The sequence below is a fragment of the Anser cygnoides genome, chromosome 1 (assembly GCF_040182565.1).
Source record: "Anser cygnoides isolate HZ-2024a breed goose chromosome 1, Taihu_goose_T2T_genome, whole genome shotgun sequence".
NCBI classification, from domain to species: domain Eukaryota; kingdom Metazoa; phylum Chordata; class Aves; order Anseriformes; family Anatidae; genus Anser; species Anser cygnoides.
Window position 1 is genome coordinate 113,078,051 of NC_089873.1, and position 14,369 is coordinate 113,092,419.

A 14,369-nucleotide genomic window follows, 5' to 3' on the forward strand; every position below is an offset into this window, starting at 1 on the left:
AAAGAGGAAAATCTGGAGTCACGTGCTACCACTACTGTCACTGCCACCATGCATACATTTAAAGTGCTAGGAAAGAGAAAATACAGTTAAGAGCAACAGAAAGGAGAAATGAAGTCAGTTAGAGTAGCTTTGAGTTTAAACCAAAACAGATTAGAGAACTTTTAATCTAAATTTGCTTCTACCTATCTCAAAAGTAAGGATAAACTTCAAGACAGTTTCATACTTTTAAACATTTACATTTAAATTAGCCATAATAAGTAAACAAGGTTGTTTAATGAATAATAAAAACCTTCAAGATGGACTGACTTGAATGGCTTGAAAACTCCGAAGATTCATCTTTAATATCATCTTGTCGTCTTTGGACAAGGCGGGAAGCTCGCTGTTTGTACAGCTGGTGCATTGCAGATTCAAGTTCGTTAATCAGGGGCACCTGTAAAAATACAACACACTACGTAATACCAAATTCTTCAGGTGCTTAGTTTTCTGGGGTGCCATACTATTCCGAAGCATAATGCTGTCACTGCACTTCTAGCAGCACAAGCCACTTTATTTTAACCATTTGTATCATTTAGACCAGTAAATATTTCAACTTGAAGAAAACGCATGCATTCAATGTTGTCAGCTTTCAAGCACAGCAAGTGTTCTGAAAGTCATTTCTGTTGACTGAATGAGACTACACAGTAAGACAGTAATTCCACTGTGTGAAATGTTATTTAAAAGTACTCTGATTTTCTCTACTAAGTGCACTTGAATGTTGCTACAATGCTTACAATTCACTAATCTCCCTGTTTCCATTTTATCTTTAAACAAGAACGTAGTAGTATTCTATAGTTAGATGAGAACCTGACTCTACACAATAAAAAAACAAAAACAAAAAAACAAACCCAGAGCATCCATCTAACTAAATCTCCTAAAGCCAGCAGCTACTGTTTAGCTATAACTTTCACTAGCATATACGGAAGTATCACTGAAATGCAGTAAAACTATGCTTAAACATATTATGCTAACAGGTAACTCAAATCAGTAAAAATGTTATTCTAGTCTATCATTAGAATCAAAACCACACAAAGCATGTGAGTTCTGCATTAAGTATAATCTTTGAAAGATACAGACTTAAGTTGGATCAGACCTGCCACAAAAAAAAGTGGACTGAATTTCAGTAGCAACAAAAATAGATAACAGCTAGGAATTTCCTGACATTAAATAGCAGATTCACTGCCTACTTCTGCAGAACTTCATTTCCTGGGACTAGTTAAAATTAGACCATCATAAATATTCAAATATAAAACAGAATTTTTAACAACCTCCTAATTTGGAAAGGCAACTCCCATGAATCAGTTGCTTTTGGTATGAACACTTATGCCGTATCCTCCTTACCTCCAAGACATATGTTTAGTCCATAGTCTTCCAGCCTTTTAGCTCAGATATTTCATTGCTGCCTACCATCCAGGATTACTTTTTTTTTTTTTTTCAAAACAGATAAAATCAGAAATTGTTTCCTGATGTAATTTAGAATGTGACTCAGCAGCTATTAAAAAAAAAAAAACAACCTTCTCCTGTAAAATTTAAAACTATGAGATTATAGCTGCAGGGCCATTTCAGCTGAGAATGACACACACATCAGAGGACACATTACAACGAAAGAAATTTTAGCTCTTTACAACAAAGTGGTCTACAGGGATCAAAATCAAAGGAACTCAACATACATATAACTCTCTTTTAGGGAAAACAAAGCAAAGGGAATGAGAAGGGGAAGGAATAACCCAGTGTTGGAAGTCTAAATTCTGAGTTCAAGACAGTTTTGAAAACCCACGTAATAATTTAAAAATAAAACAACAACAAAAAATAGTTTTATTGCAGTTTGCCATTGAAAACAGAGCTTCTTGCCTTAAGTGTGTCAAGGGAATTCTAAAACTGAAAAGTTAAATGAAAGGTTTTGGCAGCATCCCTACAGGTTCTTTCTATAATTGCCTCAGGATAAAAAAAAAAAACAGTTATGTATGTGTATATGTGAATCCACTCAAATTATTTCCCATGTAAAATGCAAGAAACTTAGAAGCCATTATTCCTCTATAATCAATGCTGTGGTTGATGAGTGACTGACAGATTCACTGACTGCTACAAAGTTAGAGCTCTCATTCATTCACTGCTTCGTTTAGTCATTACCTTGAATTCAATTATTTGTTTTACTTCCCCCCACCCCCCCACTTCCACTGTGAACAGCATGAAAACTGGAAAGCTCTCTGAACATTTAGAAGACAAGGATAATTTTAATCTACAGTCCCCCTTTTCCTGATACACACAGTGTGTTTCGATAAATTGCTTTTGCATGTAAAATAACAGCTCATCTAATCATGCTGTCACAGGTAGGCTGGTAAGAATTTGATTTTTCTGTGCCCCTTGTATTTTCTCAGGCTCAAAAAGTAAAGACACCTTATCACTTTCTAGCCTTCTCAGTAAGCATGATTTTGACAATAAGTACTTGTGAAGGAACTACTAGTCATGCAAGCGTCTTCCATTTCACTGATTTTTATCATTTAAGGGAAAAAACATTATATAGGATTTGACACTTCTGTTGCTTGTTTCTAAGTTTCTCAAAGAAGTTGCCTCATTGTACTCTCCATTGCACCTTACCAATCAGCAAAGCGTTTCTAACATTCAGTATCTCTTCAAAACCAGAATACAGGCAAAATGGTCTTGTTTGGATGGGGGTCACGAAGGACTGAGCATGGTGTATAGGTGCAGAAATAAGGTGGTAGGAAGACGAAGGTCTACCTTACGATATTATTTTCTGTTCTCCAAAACTAAGTCAATGGACATATATAGAAATTCTAGGGCATTGGACAAGAACACCGTGCACTCATTTGTGATTGTTCAGCAACCAACTTTTTCATTCAGACAAATAACAATGTGAATTCGACTAATAACCCTGACTAGTCCTGACAGAATAAAAAGAAAGCATCAGCGCATCAGATTTGGAAGGATAGGGAGCCCTGGTTTTATACAAATTTGGGATATGTGCTTATATATATGTATATACACACACACACACACGTGTGTATATATTTGTATGCATATATACAGACACACATCCACAGTATCGTATATACACACTTTCTTTGCTTTTATGTTATAATCATAATAACTATATTCATTATAAACACACATACATGCACTTGTTTTAAATATGAAGTAGCCAGGGCCACAGCTCCTACAAAAAAGCTGAAGGCAACTTATCTCTACACTCAAAAAATTGGATTCTATCTTCCTGCTGCATTTCATTATTTCACTGAAGTGAAAACTGATAAATCATTTTACTACTTTATTTTGTTCCCTCCTCCCACCCCTTTAAAAAAAAACAATTGCAATGTCCTGTGGGCTACTCTGAATTTGATAGTAATTTTGTCATGCTGAAAGCACTGAATTCTGAAACAGATTATTTGGCCAAAGAACAGAGAAATACATAGGACATCATAATTAACGTCATATGCCTCTGTTAAACTGACCATGTCACATCCTAATTTTGCAACTCACTGTACATACAGAAACCTCTAACTGAAAACAGAAACTGACTTAAGAAGCATGAGATGGAAAGTAACACCTTACAAGTTCAAGGGACTGGCATGTGGGGTATTTTGGGAAAGTCGGGTGTCCAGGTGTAGAATCTTTAGAAGACCAGGAAAACAAAGATATATCATAAGAAAGCAACTTTAACAAGCCTGTTTGATAAACTATCAGCAGCTAGTTTTCTTTATCACAGCTGGAATTGATTTATTTCCTAGTATAGCTAGGTAGGTCAATTCCCTTCGGATGAACTCAACTGAAATTGTTACACTATTAGTTAACAGTACACCTTCCTGGTTTTTGCTCTTCTTCAGTGAACAACACTTTTCAAAACCGATCAGTTAGCTGGGCGAATTAACTGGTCCACACTTCCTTGGGCTTGTTCATAACTGATAGATATTCTCCAGCTTACAGGACTGAAGATGGGAATCTCTGGAGACAACTAAATGCCGAACAATTACTGTCTAACTGATTAGCAACCAGAATGCTTCTATATTCCTCTCTCACGCCTAACAAGATAGCTAAGCAGCAGCTTTAACCACTCGGGTAATAAGAAGATACCATGCTATTGTATTAAAGTCAGAAGGCAACAAAGAAATAGCCTATGCACTGCTAAGTGAATTTTACAGCTCCTGTATGTGTGCATACGCATGTATAAACACACACATACGTATTGAGGAGCTTCTCTTAGTTTACAAAAAAAAAAACCCTAAGTAAATATAGCATGAATAAAACAGGGTAAAAGAATTAAATTCTCAAGTTAGAAATATACAAGAGTATCATACTATGTAAGTTGTGTTTTCGGTATTTTTTTTTTAAATAAAGGTTGGGTGTTTTCAGACTGCTACACTAATTTTAACTCCTTCAGACACTAGAACACTACCAAACACGTGAAACTGCCTGACAGGAGGAAGTTTGTAATAGCACAAAATACTATTTTCATATTGTGTTGATAAAGCATTTAAAGAGCTAGCAATGTTGTAATTCCGTCATTATTTCTGCATGTGTTGAGTATCAGGTTAACAAAAAATGGCATCTGAGTAACCTTGAAAAGCCATAAATCTAAAAAAACAGAAAATCTAAAAATGTTTTTAGCTTATCTGAAGTCACTAATCTGTTATACTGTGAAATAATGGTTTTTGATAACAACCTTCACTTTTCATCACGCTCTCTCTTCAACATTTGAATAACCAAACCTTTAGGAGAGTATGTTCTCAGGGGACTTTTTGAAAAAACAGAGATGTGTTTGGCATGTACTAAGAGTCCTTTTTTTTTTTTTTTTTTTTTTGAAAAAAGATGAATGTTTTTGCATCCTTACCTTTTCACTGAAACACTCAAGCAAGTCTTGGACATACCCTCGCATTTCTTGCAAAAACTTATACTGTTCACCAATACCCCCAGAAGACCCTTCTAATCTTTCAATTGCCTTGGTAGAGTCCTCTCGGCTTTGCTGATGTTTCTCATATTGCTGCCGATTAGCTTTGTGCAATTCTTTCATAGAGTCCAACCTGAGGGGCAACGGATAAATAACAAATTTACATCCAAAAGTCTATATATTTCAGACCGTTGTGATATTAGACAGTGCAAGTACCAAGTATATATATGGAAATATTGTAAAGAGACAACCTCTAACTTTCACTTGTCCCTTTCTCCCCTCTACATAAACAGCAAGACTAATGATTTAAATTAATTTTCTAGACTATGCTGAGTGCATTGTACTACCAGCTCAATTGTAATTCTTACAAGGAGATGTAGCACTCAGAATACTGCAAGGCCGACCCTACAGGAAAACTGGGAGGAAAAGGTATTTACGGAACAACAAAGAAAAAAAAAAGTATATGTAGGAACTATAGTTTCTACAAGGCAGTTGCCTTTGTCTACTAACTTAATTTACTATCAGAGTTTGTAATGCTGCACTGGGCATACAAACCAATACTGCAGACACGTAGAGTGCCAGGCTGTTCATAACTAATGATTTCTGACTGCAATTGGGTTGTTCATTCAGTAGGACATTTTGTGTACCTGACAAGCAGATCACAATGTTTAAACCAGAAAAAAATATCTATGTTTACATTTAAATTTAAACTCTTTATCTACTGAAGGGTAAAAATTTGATTTACTGTTTAAAAGACTGCAACTTGACAAGCTAAACACCTCACTAGCCTTTCAATTCTTGACTATAAGACTGTGTAGTGTCCAGAAGATGAAACTCAGACCTGTCTTCAACAAGATCAATGGTCACATATTTAAAGCTTCACTTCCAGAGAAGCAATCCAAGGAGTTTTTCGAACAAAGTGTCAATGTCATCTTCACTTTGAGCTTTTTTTGTTTGCCTTTTTTTTTTTAATGGATGTGCCAGTCAGTACTTTTCCAGCGATGAAACTCTGTGTTTGCTCACCAAGACTAAAAGGCGCCTGAGGAACAGAAAGCTAGGGGACAGGTCTTTAAGTCTAAAAAGATGGTCTGTCCTACCTGTCTTTAAGCTGTTTCTTTACCAAATCAATAGTAATAGGAGTCATCTCATTACTGGGTGTTTTGAAAGGAACTGTATTATCTGTTTTTTGAGACTTGGTTTCTGATGATCCATACGTAGCGTAAGTGTATGGAATGCCGTATGACGAACCATAAGACAATGTCTGGTAAGTGTTCTGGTAGTACAGATTATTCACTTCAGCAGGCTGACTTGGTTGAACCTAGAGGAAGAGGACATGATTGTACTGTGTTAAAGAAGGGAGAAACTTTGTTTCACATCTCAAAGCTTACAAAGTGCAAAATGTACACAGAAACATACGAATGTAATTCTCAGAAACACCTTTTTAAATGGACAGTCTTAGTATCATTATTATTCTAAATATTTATACTTACAGCAAGTTACTAAATGACACTTTTAACCAGCCTACAAATCCTACAACAACCAAGTATTTGGGACTGCATTAATTTTGCCAAGAGCATCTATTAGAATCAGCGTTTGATTTTGATTTTGCTGAAATGTTTTTTAAAAAACACTTATCTTCAACTGAGTGACAATTCACTATGACTGTACAGACAACATATGGCACAACCTGCTACCAATTCCAACTCCGTTTACGTCACAACAGAAGACACGTAAAACAGCAATGAAGCACATACTGTTTACACAGACTGAAAAAAACACTGGTAAGAACAGAGGTCTCTTCAAAGCATCATTATTCTTGTTCTTTTTGAGGCCGCAAATAAATGCTGTTTACATGATCAGTATCTACCAAGAACAAAGAGACTAAAGAAATGGATACCACCAGATATTTAAAATCTGACCTTTCACTTCTTTTTAAAGAGTATCAGAAGTTACATACTAGTATTCTCAGACAAAACAGCCTTCCGTAAACTCCCCAAGTTTGTAATGAATTTATCCAGCATAGCAGAAACAAACCAAAAAGAGCTCAAATGAAATACATGCCTGAGGTATGTTGATTCCTTTCCGTATCTGTTCTTGCTCCCATCTACTGAGTTCTTCATCTTGTTCCCCTGCCACCAGTGCTTCGTCATCACTTCCCTCAATACCTGAAGAGGAATAAAACAGACAGGTAACAAAAAGATCATGTATTCATAGTAAGGGCCATGAGTTCCAAAACCTAAAAGACCACACTTTGGTGGGAATATCTCAGTGCATTCTCCCTTTTTCTTCACAAGGAATTAAGAATGCTAATCTGTAAATCATTATCACAGAGGTTCCATTTCAAAAATCCAATGGCTGAGTTTGCAATTAACTGTTGATAAAGCCCCCTAATAATATAAACCTATTACCTTACTATTTCTCCTCCTCCAGAAGATTATTTCACCTGTTTGCCAGGAAGCAGAATCCTATATTGAAGAATTAATGTTTTTCTTTTGACAACTATATACTTCCTAAGAAGTACAGGAACAACACTAATTGCTCCTTAGTTTCTACCAGATTAAATAGAGTTGTGTGCTTCCAACCAAAAGAAGATAGCCTATGCACAAAATTGTATACGCAGATTCCATTATGCAGTACTTTTTCTTAAAAGAGAAATGTAACTCCAGATTTATGCCTGTTTAAAAACACTTTGTTTAAAATTGTTAAAAGGGAGCACTTGCAGTAAAAACAGTGCAAATAATACCAGCTGTCTCTCTAAAAAGGTTTTACCTATTTCCTCAGCAATCTTTTGCCTTTGGGATTTTTCCTTCACTGTAAAAACTATCCTCCTCTTCTCGTCATCATCTTCATCATCACTGGCATCATTTTCATCTTCTCGAACAAGGCGGCCTTTACCTGGTTCACTGTCAACGGGGGTAAAGTCTCCAAGTTCACGAGCCATTTGACGCTTTTTTCTAGCGGCATGAATAAAAGCAGCATCTGGAATTTCTCCTAGAGATAGACATTTACACTGTTAAAACAACTGCTGCAATAAAACAGGTATTGCGACTCCTTATTACTTATCTCTGCCACCCTATCAAAACATCTTTGCAAACCGCAAAAAAAGTGAGAGGAAAAAAATCCGTACTCACAGAAACATTTACAAGAAACTTAAAAGGTACATATGCAAACTTTATTACTCAGACCAGTAACTCTTAAAGATGGGATCTTTCCCAAAAGATCTGGCTCTGCTTCCATTAGCTGACATGCCGTAAGGGCAGACGCCTCATGTCCCTCTGGGATATATTCCTAGAATCACAGAATGGTTTGGGTTGGAAAGGATCTTAAAGGTCATGTAATTCCTTCCCCACTGCCATTGGCAGGGACACCTCCAACCAGATGAGGTTGCTCAAAATCCCATCCAATCTGGCCTCAAACACTTCCAGGGATGGGGCATCCACCGCTTCTCTGGGCAACCTGTGCCAGTGCCTCACGACCCTCATAGGAAAGAATTTCTTCCTTATATTTAATCTAAATCTGCCCTCTTTTAGTTTAAAGCCATTACTCCTTGTCCTATCACTGCACTCCCTGACAGAGTCCTTCCCCAGCTTTCCTGTAGGACCCTTCAGGTACTGGCAGGCCGCTGTAAGGTCTCCCTGGAGCCTTCTCTTCTCCAGGCTGAACAACCCCAACTCCCTCAGCCTGTCTTCACAGGAGGGGTGCTCCAGCCCCTCGATCATCCTCATGGCCCCCCTCTGAACTCATTCTCACAAGCCCATGTCCTTCTTGTGCTGGGTCCCCAGAGCTGAACACAGTGCTCCAGATGGGATCTCAGAAGAGCAGAGCAGAGGGGGAGAATCACCTCCCTCGCCCTGCTGGCCATGCTTCTTTAGAGAAGAGGAAGCCTTTTACAAAAACCTGACTGCTGCACCAGGAAGAAAATGAGGCTCCTGATTATGTCATATCTTGTCCTGATATTGCCCCTAACTCTTCATACTTCTGGAGAACAAAAATCCTCAACCATTTCAACAGATGATGGTAGCTCTGAGATCAAAGGACATCAAATAGGAGTAACAAAGCTAGTAAGAAAAGATTGTACAACTGAAAGGAAAGAAAAAAAAACACATGTAAGAAGAAAAAAACTAACTTCCCTAGCACTGAATGAATGCAACTTACTTATACATTATAAAGAATGGCCCCCACAAATCAATCTTTGTAACACCAGTAACTTTTTAACATTACTTTGCCTAGTCATGCACAAAATGTTGAAGTTCAGATTCTCTTAACACTTGAAATAAGGTATTTTTTTCAAGCTAGCAGTACCTTTACAGATGCAATAATGAACATATCGCACCCTTTTGCAATTGCCCCTAAAGGAAAAGTCATTTGAGAATCAACTAGGATCCCAAGCGTGCAGATGGAGCTTCTATTTGGGGAGATGGCCACCACATTAATCAGCTACCGATCAGCAAACTACTTTCAAAAACACTTTCTCAAATGGATTTCTTTGGCCTCAAGGCCTGATAAGACTTCATTAGACAGAAGAAGATAGGAAACCATTTGAGACACCTTGCAGACGTGTAACCAAGACATTCAAATTAAATACAGTATTTTAACTGAAATCAGTTAAAATTCATGTTAAGTCACCTATTCCAATCTAGATATTTCTCATAGTTTGTCAACACTTTGAGAAATTCCTGGTTTTGACATCAAGATTAAGCATTCTGTAGTAAAACATCTTCTCCAATAGGGCTTGTAAAATTGAACATCCTTGGAAAACTGCATTCTCTTGAATCCTCAGATGCTGGATATACTGCTGAAAAACATTCCCTAATCTCTCAAATATTTTAGTCTGCTGCAAATGCTGGCTAAAGCATCTGTTAATATATCAGATGTATTACAATAACCAACCTGGGCGGAGAACATTCAGTGAAGATAGAGCACTTGAAAAAGCCCCACCAGCTTTTGGTTTTTCTTCTTCCTTCTCACTTTCAACTTCCATTTCTTCTTCACCTTGTTCACTGTTTGCAGTCCCATCTTCTTGACCTATATCCTTAATCTGTCCTGTCTTTTCTAGTGGTGGTTCGACTGTTAAGACAACAAAGCCCACATTTTACTCTTTTGTAAAGGTCACTTGGAGGCATTTTTTTAAGGTCTAACAATCTAAAATAAAAAACAAATGAAGATGCTAAATGATAATTTTACTACTTGGAATCTAGCAAAATATGCAGATATATCTGCATATATGCAGATATATAAAAATATCCTTTTTATTTGTGATTTAGTCACTAACATTCTCTAAAAATGAAATGTTACAAAGCAGAAACCACAGCTACATTCCACATATTGCCAAGTATTAAAAAAGTGAGGGAACTTGATAATTAAATTCATACGTACAACCTTCACACAGTCTCTTGTGTGACTAATTAGAAAGCATTGCCCTTGTTGTGCCAAATCTTTCTACAAGAACAGATTATTTCAAAAGAACTGTTTCACTTTCCTCCTGTGCTGAGGTACAACATCAACCTGCGTTAGGTGGGCAATACACAGATACAGGCAGCATAAAAACACAAATTAAATCCAACTATCCAGTCTACACTGCATACATCTGAATTTTTAGACTTCAGCATTTGTTTAGAGAATCCAGACATCTGATTCAGTATCAGCCCCTGCACTATAACGAAGCCAACTACAGATACAAAACAAACAGAAAATAAGCACACACTAGCCATGTGCAAAATGCAAATCTTTACAGAGCCTTAGTGACAGAAGCGAGAATGAAGATCTGGCTTTCCACAGGTGACCTGAACATTAGCCACAGAAGTCATAATTTCTGTTTCTGCTCACACCCCATACCATTACACAGGCAACTTGAAGAAAAAAAGAGAAGGAAAAAAGTAGGGGGGGGCAGCTTTTTAGCTTGGCAAGTAGCGTGTGGTTTGGCTTCCACCCAAGAGATCATAGAATCATTAAGGTTGGAAAAAACCTCCAAGATCGTCTGGTCCAACCGTCCCCCAACCACTGCTATCACCCACTAAACCATGTCCCCAAGCACCATGTCCAGCCTTTCCTTGAACACCCCCAGGGCCAGTGACTCCACCACCTCCCTGGGCAACCCGCTCCAATGCCTGACTACTCTTTCTGAGAAGAAATGTCTCCTCATTTCCAACCTTAACCTCCCCCAGGCACAACTTGAGGCCCTTCCCTCTAGTCCTATCATCAGTTATCTGCAAGAAGAGGCTGACCCCCAGCTCCCCACAACTTCCTTTCAGGTAGTTGCAGAGAGCAATAAGGTCTCCCCTGGGCCTCCTCTTCTCCAGACTAAACAACCCCAGTTCCCTCAGCCTCTTCTCACAGGACTTGTGTCTCAGGCCCTTCACCGGCTTTGTAGCCCTTCTCTGGACACGTTTCAGAGCCTCAAGGACCTTCCTGTAGTGAGGGGCCCAAAGCTGAACACAGTACTCGAGGTGTGGCCTCACCAGAGCAGAGTACAGAGGGACAATGACTTCCCTGGTCCTGCTGGCTACTATGTTCCTGATACAAGCCAGGATGCTGTTGGCCTTCTTGGTCACCTGGGCACACTGCTGGCTCATGTTCAGGCAAAAAAAGAATTTGTGGGTTTTTAAAATGCAGAAAAAGTCCTTTTAAGATTTTTAAAGGACTAACTAAAAGTTAAAGAGTTTTGTGATTGGAAGAAGGGAAATTTCTCCATCGTACCACGTTCAACTCTCGTAAGTTTCAGCTCTATCAATGACGTTTTTTGATCATAAGCCCATCACTTCTAGACATGGGGCTGCAGGTTATTAGTCTACACAAACCAACCAGCAGAGGAAAAAGAATCAATACACTTTACCAATGAGCTTCCCAATAACCAACAGCAGACGTACAATGAAACTGAAATCCCAGACTCTATTCCGAGCTCTGTGTATTGTTAAAAGATCCTTCTGCTCCAACACTTTCATCCTATCATCCTGATCACCAACTCTGCTCTAAGGTCCAAACTGCGTGAAACACGCAGCTGTTGGATAATTTACTTAATAACAAAAAACACCACTCTGCTCACCCCATGATTTTCCTTCTTGAGAAGCTGCATTACAAGGATATCTTGTCAGATAAGCACCAGATGCAGGAAGAAAATAAACTAATCTGACATAAATAGAGCTGAAATACAGAAACTACTGAGGTCTAGTGACAACTGCATAAGTAGCTATCTGAGAAGCTTCATCCTTTGGCGTTCATTTCCACATGACAGAGATTCAGAGAACTCTACCAGCTTCAGACCAGCATTTGCGAGGTTCAAATGGACACAATTTAATGCATGCTCTACTTCAGTTCTAAATGCTAAATTCTCTGAAAAGACAGAGGATTCATCATGAAAACAAGCCATTTATATTTACAATTCTTAAACCTTTGCCATTACAGAGTTACTGTTAGTTTTGCAATTACCATCTGTCGGAGAATTGACCTCTGTTCTAACTTTTGATTTTTCAAGATCTTCCTTGTATTCTTTCTTCAATTGTTTTACAATCTTTTTGCTGTAACTTGATTTCTTCACTTTGAAAACTTCTTCGGTTTCTTTAAAAGAGAAGTTGGAAAACACTACGTTAGATCTGCCAAGAAGTTTACTTACTGTTAGATTTCTTAATTTTGTACCTAGAACTTAAGTGCCACTAGAACGTAATTTCACCCAACTATACAGTTGCACTGTCGTAACACAGAGTTGCACATCCTTTCACAGGTACTTTCTTCCTTGTTTTTTGGGAGGTCATTTTCAGGTACATCCTGCTCACAGAACAATCAGAGAAATGCAAGGCAGAAGTTACACAAAAGCGTACAAGATGACCTGCATTTATCTGACTGTATTAATCTTTGGTTTTGTTTTTTATTAGTTTTTAAACAACTGATCCTTGACTGTGACCACAAATTTGGAAGAAAACAAGAAATCCCAACATTTTGGGTTATCACTCTTTTCATAGCCTCACACACACGCGTGCCAGTATGACTAATGGGCAAGGGAACAACTGTGTTTTGTTGTTCTACCAGTTTAAAGGCCTGCAGAACTACAACCTACCACAAGGTATGCAGTAAGTTGAAGAACTAAATTGCATCAAAAAAACCCACACCACAGATTAACGTGGGAAATCCAGAGTTTTCAGAATTTCTAGCAGGATTTCTGTCACAGTCTTACAACCCAAGTTCCAGTGATCACTGGAAATTCCTTCAAAGAGGACTCAAAACGCATACTAACCGTCCCGCTGACAAAAGGTATCACAAGAACGCTCCTATTAATCCCATCCAGAACTTCTGGGATGCAATAAACTCAGGAGTTTGAGGAGTACTTTTGATTATTTTTAACATGCAATAACTACTACCCATAATCAGATTATCTGAGTGAGAACAGACCAATTCATGAGCACGATACCTAGTGGAATCTAGCAGAAATATTAGCCAAAACACTGCACGAACACAGCTAAGCTATTTTGCTAAGAGCTGAAGCCCAGAAACCATTCAGCCACTTTTCTGACTATTCACGAGGGTTAACCTAACAATCCTCGTGGACTCCGAGATGAAGCAACTCTGCCACAAAACCCTCGCAGGGGGTTTGTCGGATCCAGCCTTTAACACCGGCCACACCGGGGGAAGATAAACCCGACAGGGAAGCTCAGCAAAGACACCCCTCCCTCAGCACCACAGGCGCGGGGCGGCAGGGGCCGACGAGGCCGGGCCTAGCTCCCGGTGCCTCGCACCCCCTGCTCCCCCTGCCTCACACGGGGCGCCGCAGCCCCCCGCCGGCCCCCACACCGGGCGGCACGGCCACGAAACAAAACGCGTCGGAGGCGCGGGGCCGGGGCGGGCAGCCCCCCGCCGCCTCACCCTCCTCCTCGTCCTGGAAGCTGAGCAGGCTGGCCCGCGGCACCTCCTTGCTCTCCCGCGGCCGCTTCTTCTCCTTGTGGCGCCCGGCGGCCGGCAGCCCGTTGCCCTGCTGAGGGGCCGCCGGCGGCGGCGGGGGCAGCGGGGAGGGCGGCGGGGGCACCCCCAGGCCCGCCCGGTCGGCCGCCATCAAGCCCAGCCCCAAGCCGAGGGCCGCGCCGTAGCCCGCGGCGCAGGCGAAGGCGGCGGGGCTGCCGGGCAGGGCGAGGGGCACGCAGCCGGGCGGCAGCGGCAGCAGACCGGGGCCGCCGGGACCGCCGGGACCGCCGCCGCCGCCGCCTCCTCCCCCGGCCGCCGCCGCCGCCACGGCGGAGGCCTCGGCCGGCCCTTCCCCGGCGGGTCCCGGCGGCGGCTCGTGGGGCGGCTCCTCGTCGCGCTCCTCGTCCTCCTCCTCCGAGTCGTTGCGCTTCCTCACGTTCACCCGCCGCGCCTTGCGGAACATGCCGCCGGGCGCCGAGCCCCCCGCGCCGCGCCGCCCCGCCACCGCGCCGCGGCCCAGGCCCGGCTCGCCGAGCATGAT

The 14,369-nt window shown here is 40.6% G+C and overlaps 1 protein-coding gene across 2 annotated transcripts in view; it reads right to left on the reverse strand.

Annotated features, from left to right (window-relative positions):
* The window catches only part of PAXBP1 (PAX3 and PAX7 binding protein 1), a 28,948-nt gene extending 14,579 nt beyond the window's left edge, over positions 1 to 14,369 (reverse strand). The window contains exons 1-8 of one of the 2 annotated variants that reach the window (XM_066978186.1): positions 13,793 to 14,369; positions 12,365 to 12,493; positions 9,830 to 10,006; positions 7,835 to 7,930; positions 7,001 to 7,104; positions 6,037 to 6,257; positions 4,883 to 5,072; positions 307 to 430 (exon numbers count right to left, since the gene is read on the reverse strand). In XM_066978186.1, the coding sequence (XP_066834287.1) occupies positions 307 to 430; positions 4,883 to 5,072; positions 6,037 to 6,257; positions 7,001 to 7,104; positions 7,835 to 7,930; positions 9,830 to 10,006; positions 12,365 to 12,493; positions 13,793 to 14,366 (1,615 nt within the window). In that variant the 5' untranslated portion in view covers positions 14,367 to 14,369. Of the gene's footprint in view, positions 1 to 306; positions 431 to 4,882; positions 5,073 to 6,036; positions 6,258 to 7,000; positions 7,105 to 7,708; positions 7,931 to 9,829; positions 10,007 to 12,364; positions 12,494 to 13,792 lie in introns of both variants that reach the window. The other variant, XM_066978177.1, reaches the window with a different exon arrangement.